The 21,714-nt window shown below is 35.6% G+C and overlaps 1 protein-coding gene across 1 annotated transcript in view; it reads right to left on the bottom strand.

The window, feature by feature from the left end:
• The window catches only part of Pkhd1l1 (PKHD1 like 1), a 144,720-nt gene that overhangs the window by 57,533 nt on the left and 65,473 nt on the right, over positions 1–21,714 (bottom strand). Inside the window, exons 35-49 of the mRNA XM_029548042.1 lie at positions 21,316–21,504; positions 20,415–20,585; positions 19,874–20,097; positions 18,165–19,149; positions 14,912–15,160; positions 14,141–14,290; positions 12,173–12,347; positions 11,084–11,240; positions 10,554–10,710; positions 8,706–8,785; positions 7,908–8,037; positions 6,928–7,057; positions 4,282–4,523; positions 2,399–2,535; positions 405–1,434 (exon numbers count right to left, since the gene is read on the bottom strand). Of these exons, the coding sequence (XP_029403902.1) occupies positions 405–1,434; positions 2,399–2,535; positions 4,282–4,523; positions 6,928–7,057; positions 7,908–8,037; positions 8,706–8,785; positions 10,554–10,710; positions 11,084–11,240; positions 12,173–12,347; positions 14,141–14,290; positions 14,912–15,160; positions 18,165–19,149; positions 19,874–20,097; positions 20,415–20,585; positions 21,316–21,504 (4,206 nt within the window). The remainder of the gene's footprint in view (positions 1–404; positions 1,435–2,398; positions 2,536–4,281; positions 4,524–6,927; positions 7,058–7,907; positions 8,038–8,705; positions 8,786–10,553; positions 10,711–11,083; positions 11,241–12,172; positions 12,348–14,140; positions 14,291–14,911; positions 15,161–18,164; positions 19,150–19,873; positions 20,098–20,414; positions 20,586–21,315; positions 21,505–21,714) is intronic.

Raw genomic sequence — 21,714 nt, 5'->3', positions numbered from 1 at the left:
AAGAAAAGAAGAAGAAGAAGAAGAAGAAGAAGAAGAAGAAGAAGAAGAAGAAGAAGAAGAAGAAGAAGAAGAAGAAGAAGAAGAAGAAGAAGAAGAAATGCCTTTGGCTTTCATTTCATCTTCAAATCAGAAGATAAATTTACTGCTGGACTACAATCTGTGATACTGGTGAATCAGCCTTAACCTTTCAAATACATGTAAACATATATTTGAATTTTCGAGACAGGGTTTTTCTGTATAGCCTTGTCTGTCCTGAAACTCACTCTGCAGACCAGGCTGACCTTGAACTCGTAGATAACTATCTGCCTCTGCCTCCCAAATGCTGGGATTAAACGCATGCATCACCACTGTCTCAAATGTATTTTTGGTAATTTTTTAAATCACAGATTGGAGAATAATATTACCTGTTAGTGAGCCGTCAACATCAATCAGTACTGCTTCGTGTTCCCAACGAAAACCAGCCTTATTCGGTGCATGAAAATACTGGATGCCAACAAACTTAGCACTCCAGCCTCCACATCTGTCATTACACACCCCAGTGATTGATGTTACTCCTAAAGCCACACAGGCATGGCGGTCAAAATTCATGAAGTGTACAGATGACACAGTCAGGCCTTGACTAAATGGGAGAACCAGGCCTTTTGATGTGCAAAATATGGGTCCCATTCCCAGCTCATCAAGATGACCAACGATTTTGGCATTTTTAATCACAGCTCCACTGCTTTCCCCCCATCCTCCAACATAGGGAGCCAGGATCCTCTTGGCCTCAATGCCAGCCTCATGGTTGTTCACCATCACAAAGTTGTGGAACTGCAGGGCCCCTCCATTGACCCATTCAGCTCCTTTTTGACAGTTCCACACAGTGAGTGAGTTAAAGACAGCAGGCACTGGCACTGTAGAAGTACAAGATCCTGTTTGCATGGGGAAATACTCTTCAAAAATCCACAGTCCAAACCACCCCTGAGAATGAACAGTATTGTTAAAGAATTCTCCAAGCGGAATTCGCTTTTGGCAAATGTTTCGGTCAAAAGATGGGCCATCAGGGTGGTCATTCATTCTGTACCAAAAGCCAAAGTGAGTGCCACCAGCAGCCACATTGTGTCGTATGGTGTTGTTAGGGTTGGTTACCCAAAATGCAGCTGGGGTCACATCATCATTCAGTAGACTGGTACTTTGCTGTACAAAGACTGCCAGATTATATTGCAGAATATTGCCATGTTCAATGCCATCTTCTATGAAAAATGCTCCTCCTTTTATATCATATATAATATTCCTCTCCACAAGAAGGTGATGTGTATTGTGGATTGTAATAGCTCTGTTGTATGACTGATGAATTGCACAGCCTTTCACATATGATTTGAACTGTAAATCTCCAAGCAGGTGCCAATGTATTGGGTATCGTCCCAAACGGAAAGACTGGCCAGCATGGAACACCTGTCAGGCCAGAAATAAGAAATGTTCAGTTATTTCATGTTTCAAAGAAATCTCCAATTTCATATTAAGACATGAATATATTTACATTAATATCCTCCACATTATTCATGTTGTTATTTGAAAGTACTATTTTATTCTGAATACAATCTTTTATATAATGCAATTCATTTGACAATACTTGTTAGGGAATGAATGAGTGAGACACATAAGTGAAGTAAGAGATCAATAAGCAAACCTATTGTTGCAAGGTAGCTGTGCCTTCTACTATATGCTTAATGCCATCTTTGACTCTTTTGTGTTTTGCCTCTTCTCTAAAAGTAAACTGTTTCATTTAATAAAATGAAACTCTCTTTATGACTCAATTTTTCTATATAACACAATAAATGCATGTATATGTCTTCTTTTTCCTGATCATTCAATTCCCGAGATTTACCTGGTAAATCTCCCCCAATGCTTTGGGAGATTTACCAGGTACCGCACACCATAGTGTTTAATATGCAAGATCACAGTCTTCACCATGATCATGAAGGGAGGTTGCCACTGACTTAACCTCTCAGATGAAAAAAACTGTAAACAGCCCAAGGGCCTTGTAGGTGTGGCTCCTGATTCCTGATTAGAGCATATGAGTAACCATTCTACTGTGTTCTTTCAAGCCTATAATCTAGTTATCTAATATTCAAGATACTGACATGTGTGAATCAACATAATCCAGTTATCTAAGAAAAGAAAATATTATAAAGCCATTACTAGGTGTTGAATTGTGTGTCTGGATGGACATCATTTATGCTTTTTAAAAATACAGAATCAAATATTTGGAATGATCAAATGAGTGACTATTTGGCTGCATTAAAACTGTTCATTCATCAGTCTGCTATCCAATTGGAAGTAGAGCATGGCAAACAGCAGGAGCTCAGTCCATAGTCACTATATGACACATCGGTGTTTTAACAATGATGTTCTTTACCTCTACATATTCTATTCTTCCAGTTACCATGTCAGCACCAAGTAAAGGAGCATGCAACATAATACAGCCTCCAAACTGGTCACTTCCCATTTCTTCTCCAAACTTTCCTTGAAGGCATGTTTGTGTAGCAAATTCTCCTTAAAAATATTTTAAAATATTTAAAATTATTTAAGACCTTACAGCAATAATCATCTTAAAATTTTTCATTATACTCATTTTGTTTCTCTTTATTCACATATATTAAGCTTTGCTCTGGAGCATAAATATTATGTGTTCATATCTTATTTCTAGATAATAAGAAATGCAAATAATGTGTCTTGTTTTTCTTTGAATATCCTAAGCCATTTTTTTAGAGAGAGTACTAAATAATATTTGAATGGTTGAGTGAATAATGATAATAGTATTTTGTATATTGTTTCTGAAGCTTCCACTTCAAATTGGGAATTAACATAATGCAAAATTATACTTGTATAGCACTAGAGTCTGACAGCCTAATTTGCATAGCAGGAAGTATTCTCATTTTAAACAGCTTGAGACTTGCTTTCATATCCACTCTGAGGCTTGATGCAGATAAAATGACATCAGAAAATGGGTCATTTAACATAAAATACAAAGAACTTATGCTTATCTTTAAAGAAAAAGCTATCAACTAACTTGTGTCTGTTATTATTTAGCTACTTACTAATGATTATGAAAATATGAAGATAACTTGTCAAAAGAAATTTTGCTTTATAGTATAAACACATCATTAAGATGCATCAGTATCCAATAATTCTCTACTGTGTGTTCAGGGCCTTTCACTAACTTCATCAAAGCTGTTGACTTTTTTTCCTGGCCAATGGCACATAAACAGAAGCAAAACACATCATTTCAGAACCTTTGCAGTTAATTGGTGGTTTGACTCTCTAGCCATCATATCTTTGCTTCAGGGATTATGAAAACCCATATTGAGACAAGGCCTACATTGGTCTGAATTCTGAAATGATTATAATGGAAAGGACCTCCTGTTGACCCACATTAGATTAGACAGATGGAGCATGAATAAGAAGTATCCTTTGTCATTGAAAGTCATGGATATTTTTGGCTTGTTTAATAATGGTACATAGTATAGTTCTGTGGCTTGTAACTAGGGATGATTTTGCTTCCAGATTATACTGTTACAACATCTGGAATACTATTACAACATTTGGTTGACACACTAATGGGAATGTTACTAATATTTGGCAAGCTCAGGTCAGGCATGTTGCAAAATATCCTGTAATACATAGAACAGAAACTTATGCAAAGAATGATTTGGGATAAAATTTCAAAAGCATTGCTACTGTCATAGCATGCCTATCTTAAAACTTACATATCTATATATCTACACTTATCTCTTTATCTTCTCATATATCCATGTTCTATCTAGTTACTGTTGTCTATGAACTATTTACTACAATTCTATTTACAATGAAAGTATTCTCATGTATACTTCAGATTTTGGAAAATACAAAAAGCATTGTTAAAGATTTGTTAAATAAAAACATCAAATACTGTATTTGAAACTCTACATTTTCTTGGTAAATATAAGTGATGTAGTTTCTGGGTGACATGTGAAGCTGTAGTTATCAAGGAATGCAAAATAAAGGACCCTAAGAATAGAAGAGTAATAAGAAATCACAAGAACTTCAAACACACTCATTTCTTCCACTTTGGTGTCAGCATTGATTGTTTTACTCATTATATTGCAAATACTATCAAGCCATCAGTGTCTTCAAGTTCCAAAGCTTAATATCTACATACATTTTAAAGTTGAAAATAAAATAGTACACTTCAATATAAACCAAAATGTTTTGAAAAACTGGAACGATCACTGTCAGCCACATGCTGGTTGCTAAAAGTACCTGTGTCAAATCCATCGGGACATGGTGGAATCTTATCATTCCATTCCACATTATCAGACCCTCTTATTAAGATATTTCTTGTAAGAATTCCAACTTCTGCCCTGGCTTCAAACACAGTTCCATCGGGGAGTGTGGTAGTAATTCCCAAGTGTGTGTAGTTGAGTGGCCTAGTTAGGGTTATGTGCATTCCATCAGCGGACACCGATGCGATGGTCCGCTTCTCATTCTCTGCTTGGCTGTGTCTGGAAAATTTTAAGGAAAAGAAAATTACCTTACACATTTGCCATATTTGGTTTACACATTTGAATGTTTCAGTCATAAAATAAGGTGCTTTTGAAAAATGTCATGCCATATTCTGAAGAGATATTTGAGGAAAAATGTTTTATACGTAGAGTAAGTTTGATGACTCATTTCAAACTGGAGTGCTAGATTTGTTCAGAGCCTGCAAAAGTAATCATTTATAGCTTTAAGTATCATCCCCTGAGGTTCTTAAATGAGAATGACTTTATAGTTGCAGTAATGACTGAAAATAGCTTCAGAGAGAAGGGCTGTGCCACTGGCATCCAGTGGACAGAGGCCAGAGATGTTTCTAAGCATCCTGTAAGACATACATAGTAGCTTCCTACAGCAATGCTGATCTGGTTCAAGGTATCAATCATGGCAATGTAGAGACTCTTACAAAGGAAAACCATTAGAAGTTTCTAAGCAGACAATTTATTCAGTTGTCATTTATTCTCAAATATATGCAAGATTTCAGCCACAGAGAGTCTTGCTGATTTTATGATGTACACATTCATATAATTAGTTCTTTTAAAAATTGGGCTCGGGCTTGCTTTCTAGTGTGCCGGGTGTGTCATGACATTATTTAGTGATGCCACATGCTTATGAAGCACTTTCTTCGAGTCACATTTTGCTATTGTGCCTATCACCTCATAGTGTCTTCACAGAAATTGTGTGAGGAATGAACTGATAGCCTGGCAAGTCTATGGAAACTGAGAGCCACCAAGGAATAGGCATGGTGAGCATGATTGCTAAAAGTGGACAAAGCCTGATCCCCATAAGAACTCATTTGCTTTTTTAGTATTAAAAATTTTATTTTTATTTAATTAAAATATAACGACATCATTCTACCCCTCTTTTTTGTATATTCCCCCCATATCTAACCTCCCTACTTCCCAAATTCTCTACCTCCTCTTCTTTAACCAATGTCGTTACAGAGCAGCCATTTCTTAATTCTGGCTTTAAAATTTTTTTTCTAATTGGATTCACCTAAGGATAGTACATTAGATTTGATGGGAAATCCCTTAATTTGTATTTCTTAATGCTTTGGTTGTGAGCCTAGCTTTTAAGAGCTGATCCATCTCTCCAGCTCTAATTCATGCGTCCTTAAACCAACTCTATTCTAAATTGTAAGGTTGCTCTTTCATTCCACATAGAAAGGCTATAAATAAGGATTTTCCATTTTATTAGCAACCCCAGTGACTTTCCTCCTTTTGTATTTTGTCATTATATAATTTAAATTTCCTTCTGTGAGGGTCGATAAATGAAGTATTTCCAAAGCTAAATTTGTAAGTATATATTTATCTCTCGCTAACATCTGCAGCCCTATTTTTAACTTGAAAATGGCATCTTGCATTTTAATTTTTAAATTCAGTCACGGGTTTGGCAGATCTGTTTCTTGTCATAATTACTCTTCGTTTCCTGGTAAACGTAACCACATGCAATCTAAGTGTCTGTAATTTGAACATCAAGCTAAACCAAAGCGCCTCTCGTCCTCCGCTCTATGATATTCTTGGAGCAGTGATGCTAGATCTCAATTTATTAATTGCTAGAATATGTAACTAAATGGACGTTAAGGTGTATATGTAGTTTCAGCTGTGACATTCCAGGCATCTGGAAAGTTCTGCCAGCTTAGTCTCACTGTATACCGATTTCTTCTCTTTTTACTCTATCACAACTTCCAGCTTTGTTCTGTGAGAAACACTGCCAAGCATGGAAGATGACAGTGTTCTGCCTGCTGCTCAGCCATGTCCTCTGGTGACTCCGGACAAAGAAGCTCGCTCACACAAATGTGTTTAGCTAAAGCCCCAAGTCCGATGTTTTCAAATGACTTTTAGTAGCAGAATGCTTCCTTCTAGTGAAATCTTACTTAAGAACCTAACCATGTAAAATAAAGCATTTTATTGCTACATATTGTTTTACTGTGGTTCAGATTTAGTCTTGTTCTTATAACAAATTCAGTCTCTGGAAACTCAACACACACTGGTGTTCAGACAGAAGCTAACATCTGATGCACATGTATTTGGCTGCTTATATTCACCTTTTCTGTTTGTTTTTGTTGTTTTCTTTTGTTTTGTTTCGTTTTGATTTTATGAGACAGAGATTTTTTTTTTTCTGTGTAGCCCTTGATGTTCAGGGACTCACTTTGTAGACCAGGCTAACCTGGAACTCACAGATAGCCTCCTACCTCTGCCTTCCAAATGCTAGGATTAAAGATGTGCATTGCCACCACCAACCAGCTTGCTTATTGTTCCTTACCAAATGCTTCAAGTTCAAATAAAATGGTTTGAGAAATTCCCATAATTCTTCTTTTACATAGATTTTAAAAAAAATCTGTAACTCAAATAAATCAACATCATCTGATACCTGTGTCCTGTGCTTGCAATCACGATGCTATCTCCTGCCTTCCATGTCACTGCTTCTCGTACAGTTATAGTCCATTCTCCTGCATTTGCAGTATGGGTCAAGCGAGTCCAGACCACAGGGATAGGCAGACCTGAAAGCCACGTACAAACCAAGCATCTCTTCAGGAGAGTTTTCTTGATTACTAAGTGCATTCTGAATTTAAATTAAGTCAATTGGGGGAAGATTAATTTTATTTTTGTTTTACCACTTATCTCAAAAGAGAAAGATGAAAAATTCTTGTTGTAGAAAATGAGTAATCAGGTTAATAGTAATCTATGTCCATAATAATGTATGAATCCATGAAATTAGTAAAACAGCTTGAGCTGACAGTCTACAGCTAAATTGTATATATATCATTTCTAAGAAATTATAGTAGGGTATATATTTAGTATCACGTGGGACATCTAAGGCCACGGTATTCCTGTTCATAGTATATTCTGTATCCACAAAAGGCTACGATTATCACCAGGTATAAGACATCAGTGCAAAAATGACTCAGTTCATGTTTAAACAATGTTACCTTATCACCTCAAACATGATCAAACTACATTACTTAGATGTCAACTTCCTGAACTACAGCTATATGAATGTACAATTATAAATTTGTTTTTACATTTTAGAAATATTCTGGTTAAAAAAGTAAAAATGAAGAAATTACCATCTTCCAATTCCAAAATTAGTGCCTTTTAGACAGTAAGTAATGAATAGATCACATACGTAAGGAAAAAGCAAATGGTACCAATAGTGTTTGATTATACAGACATAAACAGACATAGCTATAAGAAGGTTATGGAATGGCCTAGAAGGAAGACATGACCTTCCTTCTGAGCCTTGCTTCTGTGTGTGACTTTCTAGACTAAGGGGTGGAGTCAGAAAGAAAGAGAGACTATCCAAAGATAGGAGAAGACTGGCAAGTTTATATCCAAGTGCCTTTAGCCTACCGTGAAGATCCAGTGTGCCCTCACGCACTCCCAATGTCTTAGCTCCATATACAGGAAGCTCAGGAGATCTAAGATGCCCATGAAGAGTAATGACAGCCTGGTGTTGGAACGGGGATGCTTCTGTCCCTATCTGAAAGAATTCATAGATCTTGTTTAGAAAATTAAAACTCAGAATTCACAATTTTTTATTTTGTAAAAATAATTATTTTTCCTTTTCTTCCCCATTTGAGAATTGTCTAGTCATCCGTATCATTCTTTCTCAATGTAAGCCTTAAATTTTTGTGTGTACCTGTTTTCAAATGCATGTAGGTGCATGTCTGCGCTGTTGTCACTTGAAAAATATCAATATAAAAAAGAGTGCAGCTGATGTACCTTTTAAACACTGTTACCCGGGTTGCCAGCGTATGATTAAATCCGATGCTTCTACATGTTAAGACTAAAAGATGACCTCCAGTGTTGTTCCTCTGATTGTGTCTATTTTTTCTTGTTGTGCCATCTTGCTAGCTCCCTCCAACCCTAAGACTTGAATTTTCTAATAGGTCAATCAGTATACAACAGCTGACCTTCAGAAATAACCTGGTGATGGACACAGGAAGTTTTCTTCGTACTTTAAATTCAACATTGTACCATTTCTCTCTATTAAAATGCTAGAACATCCTGAGAATCTCCTGTGAGGTTATAACATTAATTCAACCAACTAAAACAAATATAACTTCAGAATAATTTGGTAGAATCAACTATTAGCTTTACATGTAATATTTTAAAAATAAAATTAAGTGAAGGGATTGTTTCCCATACCTGAAGAACGCCCCCATCTGTGATTAGGATATTTTCCGCCTGGAGTTCAAGATCAGCTTCATCAAATATCAGCGTCCCACCTGTGAACCACATAATTTTAATGTGTCTCAGGACCCCAAGAGTTGACAGCAAAGGAAAGTCTAGGGTAAACTGCTTACTAATAACCACTCGCTCTTATATTTATCATTAAACAGTGCAGCTACATAAAGTTCATAAAACAGGTCTTCAAAATATAAATTAAGAAGAGAGACAGTTATCTTTATAAAAATCATTGTGATGTCAACATTAGTTCTCATCTTTTAAAAGATAGCTTGGAGCCGGGCGTGGTGGCGCACGCCTTTAATCCCAGCACTTGGGAGGCAGAGGCAGGCAGATTTCTGAGTTTGAGGCCAGCCTGGTCTACAGTGTGAGTTTCAGGACAGACAGGGCTATACAGAGAAACCCTGTCTCGGGGGAAAAAAAAAAAAAAAAGATAGCTTTGAAAGTTTTACTATTTTGTGCCATAGCAATAGCTTGGCTAGCATCATTAGGACTACACTAAGGGGCTGGTGAGATGGCTCAGCAGGTAAGAGCACCCGACTGCTCTTCCGAAGGTCCTGAGTTCAAATCCCAGCAACCAAATGGTGGCTCACAACCATCCTTAACGAGATCTGGCGCCCTCTTCTGGAGTGTCTGAAGACAGCTACAGTGTACTTACATATAATAAATAAATAAATCTTTAAAAAAAAAAAGGACTACACTAAGATGCTTTTTCATAAGATTGATGCCAGTTTGAAGATAGGACAACTTTACCTATGATCTAATTCTTTAATGACTTCAAATAACGAATATTTTTATAATTGTAGAAGCTAAAAAATATCATAAAATTACAGAAGTTTTTAGGCACATAAGACCATTCTGACGAAGTTTATGCACTAAAGTTCCAAGCACTTTATTTTTGCTTCTTTTATGTATAATTGGAATTGCTGTGCTTATTCAATTCTTATAGTATATACAGAATACCAAAAAGTAGAGAGAACCCAGATTCTAACTGAAGGCAGGTTCATGGGCAAAAGAGAGGAGAATTATTGTCAGCTTCTAGCTAGAGACCAGATCTTGGGTTCAGACTCCATCTTAGAGAACCTGACCTAAGGTTGAACTCTCTAGCACCAGTTTCCAGGTTACTCCCAACAAACCTGTGTCTATCTACCAGTTTCCAGGTTACAAGCTTGTCCCTGGCACTTCACTTCATAACAACTACCAATCAAGAGGAAAGCAGAAGTTAAGTTTATGGTTTGGATCCCACCACCAGCCAATTATTTTAAAGGACACCAAAATTCCATAAGACTACCCTCCCCCATCCCCACCAATTAGATGCATGCCAGGCTAGAAACCACCTTGCTTGATTGCCATTTCCTATAAAACCTTGTTCCACTGATGGCTTGAATAAAGACCCTAATACAATTATATCAGAAACAGCTCCTCCTTGGTGGTCTTTGGGGTTCACAAAACGGGCACAACACTAGGACAGTCAGGGATTGTTATGATTGGCTTGAGCAAACTGCTAAAATTTTGTAACCTGTGGGATCCACTACCTCAGTATTTTTTGACATGGGAAATGATGTTATTTTAATTGATTAAATATGAAGACATGGAGATGTTCACCATCCTCCCCTGTTACCACTGAAAAAAAAACTTCATGAAACAAAGTTTAAAGAATGCTATTGGAAACACACTAAATAATATCATACGCACAAACAGATTTTAAAAACCTAATTCAAAGATGAATGCTCATAATCAAGGCTTTTGATTAAATTAAGTTGATGAAAATAATCAGCAAGTCTAATATACAGATTTTTACAATTTTACCTTGAATGAGTAACATTTTCAGAATAGGAGTACTTTGGTCCAGCAGAATTATCTGTCCTTTTGTAATAACAGCAAGTGACCCTTCCTCTGGTGGCGGATTTCCTCCCCATGAGGAGTTGGCAGACCAAACGTCAGCATATAAGAAGTCAGCATTCTCCTGTAAGAGAGTGCAAGAAGCCATAAAGTTCAGAGAATGTATCAGAAAATTTCTCAACGAAAAAAAAATCTGAAACTGGATATATTTATCTAAATAATAAAATGAAACTCAACTTTAGGATGTTATAGATGACTCAATTATTTCATGATAATAACAAAGTTAAAATCCATTATTAATTATTCCACAGACAGAATATTAAAATATCAAATAAAACACAAAGAATAAAGAACAAAAATGTACACTGCTTAAGTCTAGTACAGGCACAGTTCAATTATCTGCTAGAGACGCTCAAACAAGATATCTACTAGTAATTACGCCACCTCCAGCATGCTAGATTTTCATTGCTGTGGTGACTACACTTAACTGTCATTACCAATTTGGCCAGGCCGATGTTTTTGATGTTGACATGAACTGGAGCCCACCCTGAAGGAGCATGAGCACTTGTCACGCAGATGATGTGTGTCTTGTTGGAATATTGGATATCACATTTGCTGTTGGCTATGGAGACTTGAACATCCTGTGCGTTTTCACTATAAAGGAAGAAAATGTTGGCAATAATGCTTACGTTAAATTTCTATTTCACATATTAAAAGCTCTGCGTTCATAAGTTACTGGGAAAGCAGTGGTAATACCCTATGGTTTATCAAAGTGCAGGCTGACACAATATTAAGATTCAGAAATATTTGTTGAAAAAAGTAAAGAAAGGCTTTAAGAAGTCAGGGAATAGAAATGTGCAAACCAGCAAGTGTTCCAACATTAAAGTAAAGGCTGCCTGGGTTCAAGGGATCACAACTTTTTATGGTCTCCAATAGCTGCATTTTGCGAATTATAAAACTTGCTCATGGATTTTTTTTTTCCCTTTGCAACATTTTGAACACAGTCATAAGCCTTAGAATTTAATCTCTACTTGAAATGTATGCTCAGAATATCTGTAAGCACTTGAGAAATTAATGAAGCCTTCCATGCTTTAAAGTGTTGATGTCAGCTTTGTTCACTGAAGAAGGAGGGCAGTGTAGCTAAGTCATGGGATTGGAAAAAGACCCTGGCTTCTTGAAAAGGAATGGGTTTGATGAGGGAATAGATGTTTCTTTAGAATAATGAAACAAGTTGCAATCAGAGATGAGCTGATGGGGAGGACATAACAAATGATTTGTTTGTGAACTTATTGATAGATTTGGAGCAAATCATTCCGTCTCTTTCACCTTAACTCCTGAACATGATGTGGGATAAAAACACCCTATATGGCAAAGAAGGAAACTTCTGTGGGCAGAAAGGTCCCTAGTACAGAGTTTGTATTCAGTTAGTGTTATGGTTAGTACTATTTTGTAGCTCAAGCATGGCTTACAAACAGAAGAAGTTCCACACTACAAGACTGTACTTGATTACTGTGAGGCACAGACAGAGCAAGTACAACACCTTGCACCTAGAAGCAGGTTGATGTGTACCTGTGTTAAGACGGTACCTGAATCCAGATCCTGTGACTGTAAGCCTGGTGCCCCCAGCAGTGCTGCCTCTCCTGGGAGATACTTCAGTGATGAGGGGAGTCAGGGACAAGGTGTATGTAAATAGCTTCATGGATTGAGATGAGTCTTTCCCGTTGACCACACTCACTCCACAGACTTGATCAGGTCCCTTGCCTACGAGAAGGGAGTCAAATTGAGAAGAGTTCTTCCATCAGGCCCAGATTCATTGCCAAAACCCAGAAATATTTTCATTATATTCTTGTTTTTCCCATGAACACTTCATAATAAACACAGGCTATACACAAGCTAGCAAGATCCTCTAGCAACAGTTAAAAAATATCACGTATTCTTTATACTCTATTAATAAGGGAATGGAGAAGGAAACCACTCACTCAGACTTCTCTTGTGAACAATTCTGCGGACCTGCCAGCTTAGTTTTGTAGAACTAGAAGGTCTAACATTGCAAATCAGAGCTGGAAAGGTAGAGACAGAAACACAAGCAAAAGAGGAGGCAAGGGAGGAGCTGAAGCACACAAGGAGCCTATGTAGAATAACAAGAAGAAGAACCAGTGTTGAGACTCACAACCTGCCAATTTTCCCAGTACTGCTTCATATTTTTATCAAAATACCAATTCTAGTGTTGATGTGACAAAACTAATCATTAAAACATCAGGTAAGCAAAAAGTTCATAAGAATATCAAGTAAGCAAAATATTCACAAAACTATGAGATTTGATGTTAAAAGTATTTGCGTATGAAACATACTTTTATTTGTCTAAAATGTCATTTTAAGACCTTCTTAAATTTTGCCTCCAGATGGTGGTGGTGTATGCCTCTAATCCCAGAACTCTGGAGGAAGAGGTAAACTGAGCTCTGAGTTTGAGCCAGCCTGGTCTACAGAGTGAGTTCCAGGATAGCCGAGGGTACATACAGAAACCCTGTCTCAAAAAACGAAAAACCACAACTAACTAAATAAATAACTAAACTCTTTCTCTAAATTGTTAAATAATAATGAAAAATCTCTGTACAGTACTAGATAGTTGATATTCACAACCAACCAAATTATGGCTAACAATGTCTCCATTTAATAGAAAACCTGAAGTAGAGAGAGGTTTAGTAACTTGGCTGTAGGTAAAGAGGAAGCAGTAAAATTTGAGATTTAGGGTTACCCAGAGCTCAGGTTTTAATTTTCAATCAGTAAAAATAAACAAGACTTACAATAACAGCAAATCATAAATCATGTTTCAGCTATCCTTCTCCGTATGTTAACCTCACGATAATCCTATGTTAAAACCAATCTGATAGGTGAAAATCTGAAGTAGAGAGAGTTTCAAAATCTTGCCCAAGAAATGTTAAAGGCTCAGATCCTTTTGATGACTGCTAAGGTTAATACACAAAAGCATTATAGCAATTCAACTTTTAAAATAACTTTTATTTTGTGAGGTTATATTATAAACACATAATTTAGCCCCATTTCCTCCCCTCCAAACCCTCCCATATACCCTTCTTTGCTCTCTTTCAAGTGTTTGACCTTTTCCCACTAATTGTTGTTACATTCGTATGTATGTCTTATTTCTAAATACAACATAATCGATCTGTATAATGTTACTTGTATGTAAAATTTCTGGGTTAACCTTTTGGTGTAAGAGAACCAGTTGGTGAGCTTTTCTCTGGAGAAAACCATTTTTCCCCCCTCTCAGCACTGTTTATTTGCTTTTAAAGAAAATTTGACTAACAAGAACTAACAAGTTCTCCATTTGAATTCTCAACTAAGAGCTATGAATTGATGTCACAAAGTTTTCAGATTTACACAGGTAGGAAATACAGTTCTGACTAAATTGAAGTCAAGATGGTCATAGATCTGATTCAATTACTTCAAAAGAATTCAACAACCTGAGAAAAGACTGTAATCTTTCTAAAATTAGAATTTCTCACAGGCTACTTTTTTTTTTTTTTTTGAGTATTTACCATTATTAGGAGGAATCTCACAGACCAGTGTTGTAGAGTTAGATATAAGTTTGTCATCTGCACATTCAGAGTCACAGACCAATATGGTTGAATTCCATGGATCAAATCCCATGCCTGTCACAGTCAAGGTTTGCCCACCACCAAAGCTCCCTGAAAAGATAAATACAAGGAGAACCTGAACAAATGTGAAGTAAATGTCCCCTCTGCAAACATGTGGTTCAGTTAGCCCCCCAAAGTATCTTTATGTAACTTTCTTAGATCTGAAATTTATTACATTATTAATAAAACCAAATATCTTTCAATTGTAGTGTTTTAAATTTTCAATGAATAAATGTGACTTCTGTTAATTTAAGTAAATAATTTTGGAAACTAAAATTTAATTTAAAAGAGATGTCACAAAGGATTTTTAGAGTACTCAAAACATACATGAAACATTATTACTTGAGTATTTTCATCACACTTTTTGACATTTTCTAACCATTAATTTTTCAACCAGGAACTGTTTTCTGTGGAAATAATTTATTCCTGTTATACTAAATATGATTTTAAAATTTCCCCATGTAACCTTAGAGTTTAAAATTGGAAAAATTTTAATTAAATGATACAGCAGTAAGAGAAATATAAAAGTTATTTTGGAATGATACTCTTTTGTTAATTTGTTGGACAAATGAAGGTAAGTATTTTTATTCTTATAAGAAGTACAAGTTACGGCAGGACTTTAAGATTGTTGTTTCCAAGTGAGCGCTGAAATAGTATAAATTGTCTGATTACCTTGTCTTGGATAAATATTCTGAATAGAAAGTGGGTACTCAAATACAACAGAGGAGACAGCAGAGCCTTTTGTCTTATGAAGCATCATCACAGGGAAAATGCCCCCTGCGTGCTCTCCCACAGTGCACTGTAACACAGTGTCATTGACAGTGGTCACATTACATACACTCTCTTTTATCATCACTGAAACATCGGAGATAGCAAATCCAAGATTAGACCCAGTTATTTCAACTTCAGTTCCTGGTAGACCTTAAAACAAAAAGGAAATCATATAAATACACAAATACACACACCTGCTAGTGTTTCTATATGCACTTAAAGATATGCAACTTTACTTCTGTGAAGAAAATAATATCTAGTTGATCCAGGCAGGCCTTGACAACCAGCTTCCAAGAGGCAGAGGCAGGTGGGTCACTGAGTTTTGAGGCTAGCCTTTTCTACAGAGTAAGTTACAGGACAGCCAGGGATACATAGAGATATCTTGTCTTGAAAAACCTGAAACCAAACCAAACCAAAATAATACCCAGCATTTAAAACTACATATAACAGTACATATGATGTGCTGTGTACATTTTTTACAATATATACCAGCCTATTACACAATCATTACAAGTGACTTATCTAAATATTTGCTGTTTTCCAGCCCTTCCATCCATGATAACTTATAAATTACCTCTTTAGTCTGGTAGAGAAAAAGGAAAGAAAGAGCGATGGATTTCTGAGCATGAGTCTTAGCATTTAGTGCTAGTTTGTACTTTGTAGCAATTCTTTCTGAGAATGGGCTATACTTTTTGTTACTCAAGTATTTTTAGTAGCTACATATTCAGAACAAATATGGCATGATATAAAAAAATCAGTTATAGTTGAAAATAGAGGGGAAAGAAGTATTTTAAAGATTTTTAAGGTAAATATTGATGTTAAGGTTTTAAGTTAAATATAAACAAACCCCAAGTGTTCATTTTTTCAGTTACTTTATTTTTTGATAAAATAATACCTTTATTTTTAATCTTTTCATGTATTTTAGTAAGTTTTAAATAACTCTTAATTTTTGTGTAAAGACAGTTAGGTACAACTGTCTTTGTAGGGCTGGAGAGATGGCTCAGCAAGTAAGAATACTGAGTCTCTTTCAGAGAACCTGGGTTTGATTCCCAGTACACACATGTTGACTTATAATAGTTCCACAAGTGGCACACATACATACTTGCAGGCAAAACATAATATGTATAACAATACAATAAAATATTGAAACTGCCTTTAGGTTTTCATTTTTTTAAATAAAGTCACTGTAAACATATTAATTTTTTTTTTACTTTGCTGTCAATCTTATGTTGAATTAACTATCAAGGAAAATAGGACTCCAAGATAATGAAGAATATTATCTTTAGTATGTAGTCCCTCCTTCTTTACATACACAATTATTATATATCAAATTACCATTTTTTGTAAGACCAAATATTGTACATGTGAGTTTTCTTCCTGCTTCCCAATTTGTACATGTGAACTTTCTTCCTTTTTTTCCTATTTTATCCCATCCAAAACTGTATTGTTTGTTGACCAAATCATGTCATATATGTCTTTAATTATGAATCTAATCATTCATAATCTGCTGTTTCCATTGAAATTATTTAACAATATCTTATATTTATTCAATAGAGTTCATCATTTTCTATGTAAGCCCAACAAGAATTTACTTGTTCAGAACTCTGTTTATCTCTACAATTTCACCTTTAGGTAATTAGCTCTTTAAAAAAAAAACAAAAAATAAATGTACGTTGAGGACACTAAACATGGAAATTCCATAGGACATTAAAATTCCATAGAACAAATTCTTAAATTTTGCATGAATAGATGGTAATCTTTATAGCTTATTATGAATTAAAAATTTACAAGAAAATTTACAGTCACATTTAATTTTTATAATAAAAATTACTATATGATTGTCTAATGAAGTAAAGATTATGATAATATAAGTAATGAGTCATTAGCATAAAATTATATATATAATTCATTAGAGCAGTATTTTCAAATACAAGCTAAATTATTATTATTAGTTTTGTTTTGTTTTGTTTTCTGAGACAGGGTTTTTCTGTGTAGCCCTGGCTGTCCTGGAACTCACTGTGTAGCCCAGGCTGGCCTCAAACTCAGAAATCTGCCTGCCTCTGCCTCCCAAATGCTGGGATTAAAGGCGTGTGCCACCACTGCCTGGCCACTAAATTATTTTTAAAGGTTAAAATTTTGTTGACATTTCAAATGCTGCATTCCTTTAAAGTAATCAATCTACAGTCTATCACTTTATTAAATGAGGTAGGCCTGGTCTCTCTCTATATAAGCTTCTTTTCATCACACATATTCTTTGGAGGATACAAGACAGATGGAAAGAACAGACATGGGGGCAAACAACACCTGCCATTGCTGATGAGGTCAATACCAGCCCTACACAGGTGCCACAGATGTCCAGGTAATCCTAAGTGGTATACGAAAGCAGGTTGAGCAAGCTATAGAGATTAAGGCTAAGCAGTGCCCTTCCATGACCTTTGTTTCAGAACCTACCTCCAGCTTCCTCCTTTCAGTACCTAGATTGATCTTCTTATAGGATGGATTGTGATAGGATGTCTAAAACAAATAATCCCATTTACACACAAGTAATGTGCTATTTTGAGTCTGGATGTATTACCCCAGTCACTAAATGGCCACACTCTTGACTGTTTTGCTGCAGTTGTGTAGGATCCCTCACATAGATGACAAGTCATCAAATAGCATAGAGACTAGAACCTGTGGTACAAGGCAAAGAATAAGATGCCATCTCCATCTGATGCCACTTCCTTGGAAAGAATTTTGTTGTACCAACAATATGAAGTCAGAGTTTATAGAAATATAATATTCTGAACAAGTGTCGGTGTTATTAAGATCAATCACTTGTGAATCTTAACAATTGTTTCTTGTACCACATCAATATTAACGACTAACCTACTCATTTTGCTCCCATGACAGTTATTTGTTTCTTCCTCATTTGTAATTTAGACCAAGATGATGTGCATTGTGTTTCTATATTAAAGCTGGAATTTTATACTGAAAATGTATGAAAAAATACAAAATTAAGACTATGCAGAATTTGAATCCCATGCATTACATTAATTGGCTTAAGGAGGATGATGTTGAAGACATTATTTAATATCATAACTCAGTAATAATTAATATAACTGTAACATGACATCAATTCAATAAATAAAAAGATATGTAGATACTGGAGTACCTCTATTAGGGATGATTCTTTTGAGAAATGGAGTATCCTCCATGGCATATGTAAATGACAAAGGTGGGTAGATGATTGCATTGACACTGATCTTCAGATTGGCTGTACCAGCTCTCCCAGCTGGGGTGCTACAGTAGACCTCACTGGAGCTGATGAACGTAATTTGACAAGGCTGATCCCCAACAGTAACTGTGGTGTTTCCAGGAGAAAATCCGTTGCCTGTGATTATCAAAGTTGTTCCACCAGCAATGCTTCCAGAGGTTGGTGAGACAGAAGCTAGTGCCGGGCTTCTGATGGTTAGATTTCCCAGAGCCAAGCCCTTAGACCCAACAACAACACTGAGAGAATGAAGTCCAGCTTCTAGTGGAGTCATGAGAACAGTAATATTATTCTCATTAACATCTATTACTCTGAACTGTTGACTTCCGATAAATATAGAAATTTCTTCCAACACTGTCCCAAAACCTTCTCCTTTGATGAGGACATTTCCATATCCTTGGATTGAGTTTGGGAAGACTCCTGTTACATAGGGAGCAATGTTTTCTAAATATGAAAAGCTGCAGTTGCTCTGACATTGGGCAGGCACTCCATGTATTAGAATGTCTACAAGAACAAGCTGTCGGGGAGCAGGAGATGTCTCACATTCAATAGCTGTGTAGGTCACAGATAGAACTTTACATGGGAAATCACCCATAAAGACTTCTACACCTGCAGGAGATGCCATAAATCCGGAGCCTTGTATGGTCACCCTTGTCATTCCTGTAGTTGACCCTGCTTTTGGCATCACCATGTCTATGTGTGGCAAAAGTACAAACCGCCTGTCAAATGCATTGGTCAGTGTGTTGATAGCAGTGCCCAGGTTGTAGACAATCAAAGTAACAATTTCTCTAATGCCAACATTCATTGAGTTTTGAGGGTCAATATGACATATAATAGAATTTTCACTACTTTCTTCTACAACACAAGGGTAGCTACCAATTGTAACCTGGAAGAAAAATGAATATAAAATAAAAGGTATTCATCCATTACTCTCATATAACTTTATGTTTGTATTAGCACCAATTACATTTTTAAAATGGTAATTCTGTGAAAAAATTGTATTCATAAAATTAATGGGAAATTGATGAAAATGTATATTAAATTGATCTTACATCAGGGTTTTACAAGTGTGTTAATAACTGAGTTATTAATATTAACCAAAAAGTATAAAATTAAATAACCATCAATTGGATAAATGAATAGACTCTATGTGATATACATTGCATATAACAACATATATATTCATCCAGGAAAAGAAAGGAAGTTCTGAATCGTGCATGAACTTTCAGCATATTAAGCCAAAGGAAAATAAACGTTCACAAAGAACTTCATATTGCAGAAAAATGTTCAGAATAGGCAATTCTATATTGAGGGAAAATAGATTAGCAGTTACCATTGTGCTGACGTGGGTGAAGGAAGTGGGTGATGTCCTATGAGGTTTCTTTTATGATCATGACATGTTCTAAAACTTACTCCAGTCAGAGGTGTACAATTCTATTAATATACTATTAAATATACACACATATGTACAATTGTAAATGTTAAGTGAATTAGTAGTATGTAAGTTATAGCTCATAAATATGATGAAATTTCACCAGGGGATTGTGGTCAAATTATGTTCTTTTTAATGAGCACATGGACACTGAGAAGAAGAGATTCTATTTTCTTACCTTATTAGCACATGGAAGACTACTGAAGCCATGTCCATTGATAGTTATGAGTTCATTTGCTGTTCCGGTAGAGGGAGTAATGTTGATTATAGAGGGTGAAATGCAATTTGAAAGCTCGAAGAATAATTTACTTGAATGTTGAACCCTTGTATCATTCAGGCCACACAGGGGTTCTGTTGCTAGGCAGCCTGCTGCAGTACTTGCCAACTGTAAATGCTCAGGACCTGCTTTAGACAAAAGAATCATTTGTAAACCATGAACACTATCCTAAAACAAGAACTCTGTTCAGACTCTATTTTACTGTTTACATTAATGAAGCAGGTAGATGGTTTTAAATTCTGGAGATCTGTTATTTTTAAAATTAATTTTTAAGAGTATTTTAATTTATTTATTAAATTGTACATTAATTAGTAATTTTACATAATAAATTCTAGCCTTAGGAAGAGACAAAAGCAGGTAGATCCAGTCATCTGAGATCTATTCTACAAAGACCACTTTAAGCCGGGTCATCTGGTGTAGTTTCCATGTTTAACCATCTCACCTGGAACATATGTCGCTTCAATGTTTCCCACAAACAGGTGCAGGGGAATGTGCCTGGTTTCTGCTGGAAAAACCTTAATGACTCCTTGGAGAGATATGGAGTGAGCCTCATCAACATACCCGCTGCTGTAGTAATAGATTCCAGGGGAAGTAAACTGGTAAGAAAATGAACCTGCCATAAAATAAGATTATACACAAGAGATACAGGCAATTAATGAATCTTTGAAAACTAGGTGAGGAAATGGGAAATTATCATTTCAATGCAAGTGCCGATGACAATTTTCTTATGTTTTATGTGTCTTATAGAGCAATGGGAAGTAGTAGGAATGAGTCGCTGGCTATAAAGACTTTTGTTCGGCTGGTTTTGGTTTTGATAGTGAAGTTTCATACAAGAAAGACAAGATCCACCTTTACATTTTAAAGAAAACTATGCAAAGTCTAGCCTAATTTATTAGATTTTAAGAAAAACTACAATGAAAATTTATACTATTACAAGCATAGAACAAACTAGTTATCTGAAAGGCATAATCACACTTTTCTTATAAGAAACGCTGATAAGCTGATTACAATCAACAAAAGTTCATTATTTATTATCAGGTTAGTGTGACTAAAACATATAGTCCTATCTTCATATAGTCCCATTGTACTTTGTTACATAACATATGTTTCAGTTGGTCAATTATCATGGATTCAATAAACATAATAAAGACCAGAAATAGCATACTAAACATCTTAGTATGTTTAAGATAATTGCTTGAATTTATTTATAATGGTTTTTAAATAAGCATAAAATGTCAGGTAAACAAATTTCTAGTTTTATTTGCATGACTAACTCATGTAAACATATTTACTATGAGTAAGAAAAAGGAAAACAATGAAAACTTCAACAAAACAAATCATACCGGATGCAGATTTTTGCCTTCCATTTGTAAATCCTTTGCCATCGTAAGTTACACTTCCGGGACTGGAGACTGAGAAAATTCTGTACCCTATACCCCTAAGAAAGGGGTGTGCTTGCCAGGACCACACCACGGTATCACCCACAGTCACATTTAAGACTGATGGCGACCAGGCATAACCTAGTCCATGCACTGGGATTAAAAATTGAGGCAGATTTTTAAAAGGAGAAGAAGTTAAATGTCTTAATAATTAACCATGAAAAGAGCCATTTTTATAAAGTAAGAACAATTTTCAAGTTAATATTCTATGCTAATGTTTGTACATAATTTAAACTCAACCAAAATAAAACTAGGATTACTAGAAAGCAAGCTCATAATATACAAAGGAAGAAATAAATTGTA

This window comes from Mus pahari, chromosome 17, assembly GCF_900095145.1.
Source record: "Mus pahari chromosome 17, PAHARI_EIJ_v1.1, whole genome shotgun sequence".
In the NCBI taxonomy this organism is placed as follows: domain Eukaryota; kingdom Metazoa; phylum Chordata; class Mammalia; order Rodentia; family Muridae; genus Mus; species Mus pahari.
Note: the sequence above shows the minus strand (reverse complement) of the source record. Positions and strands in the feature narration are given on the sequence as shown.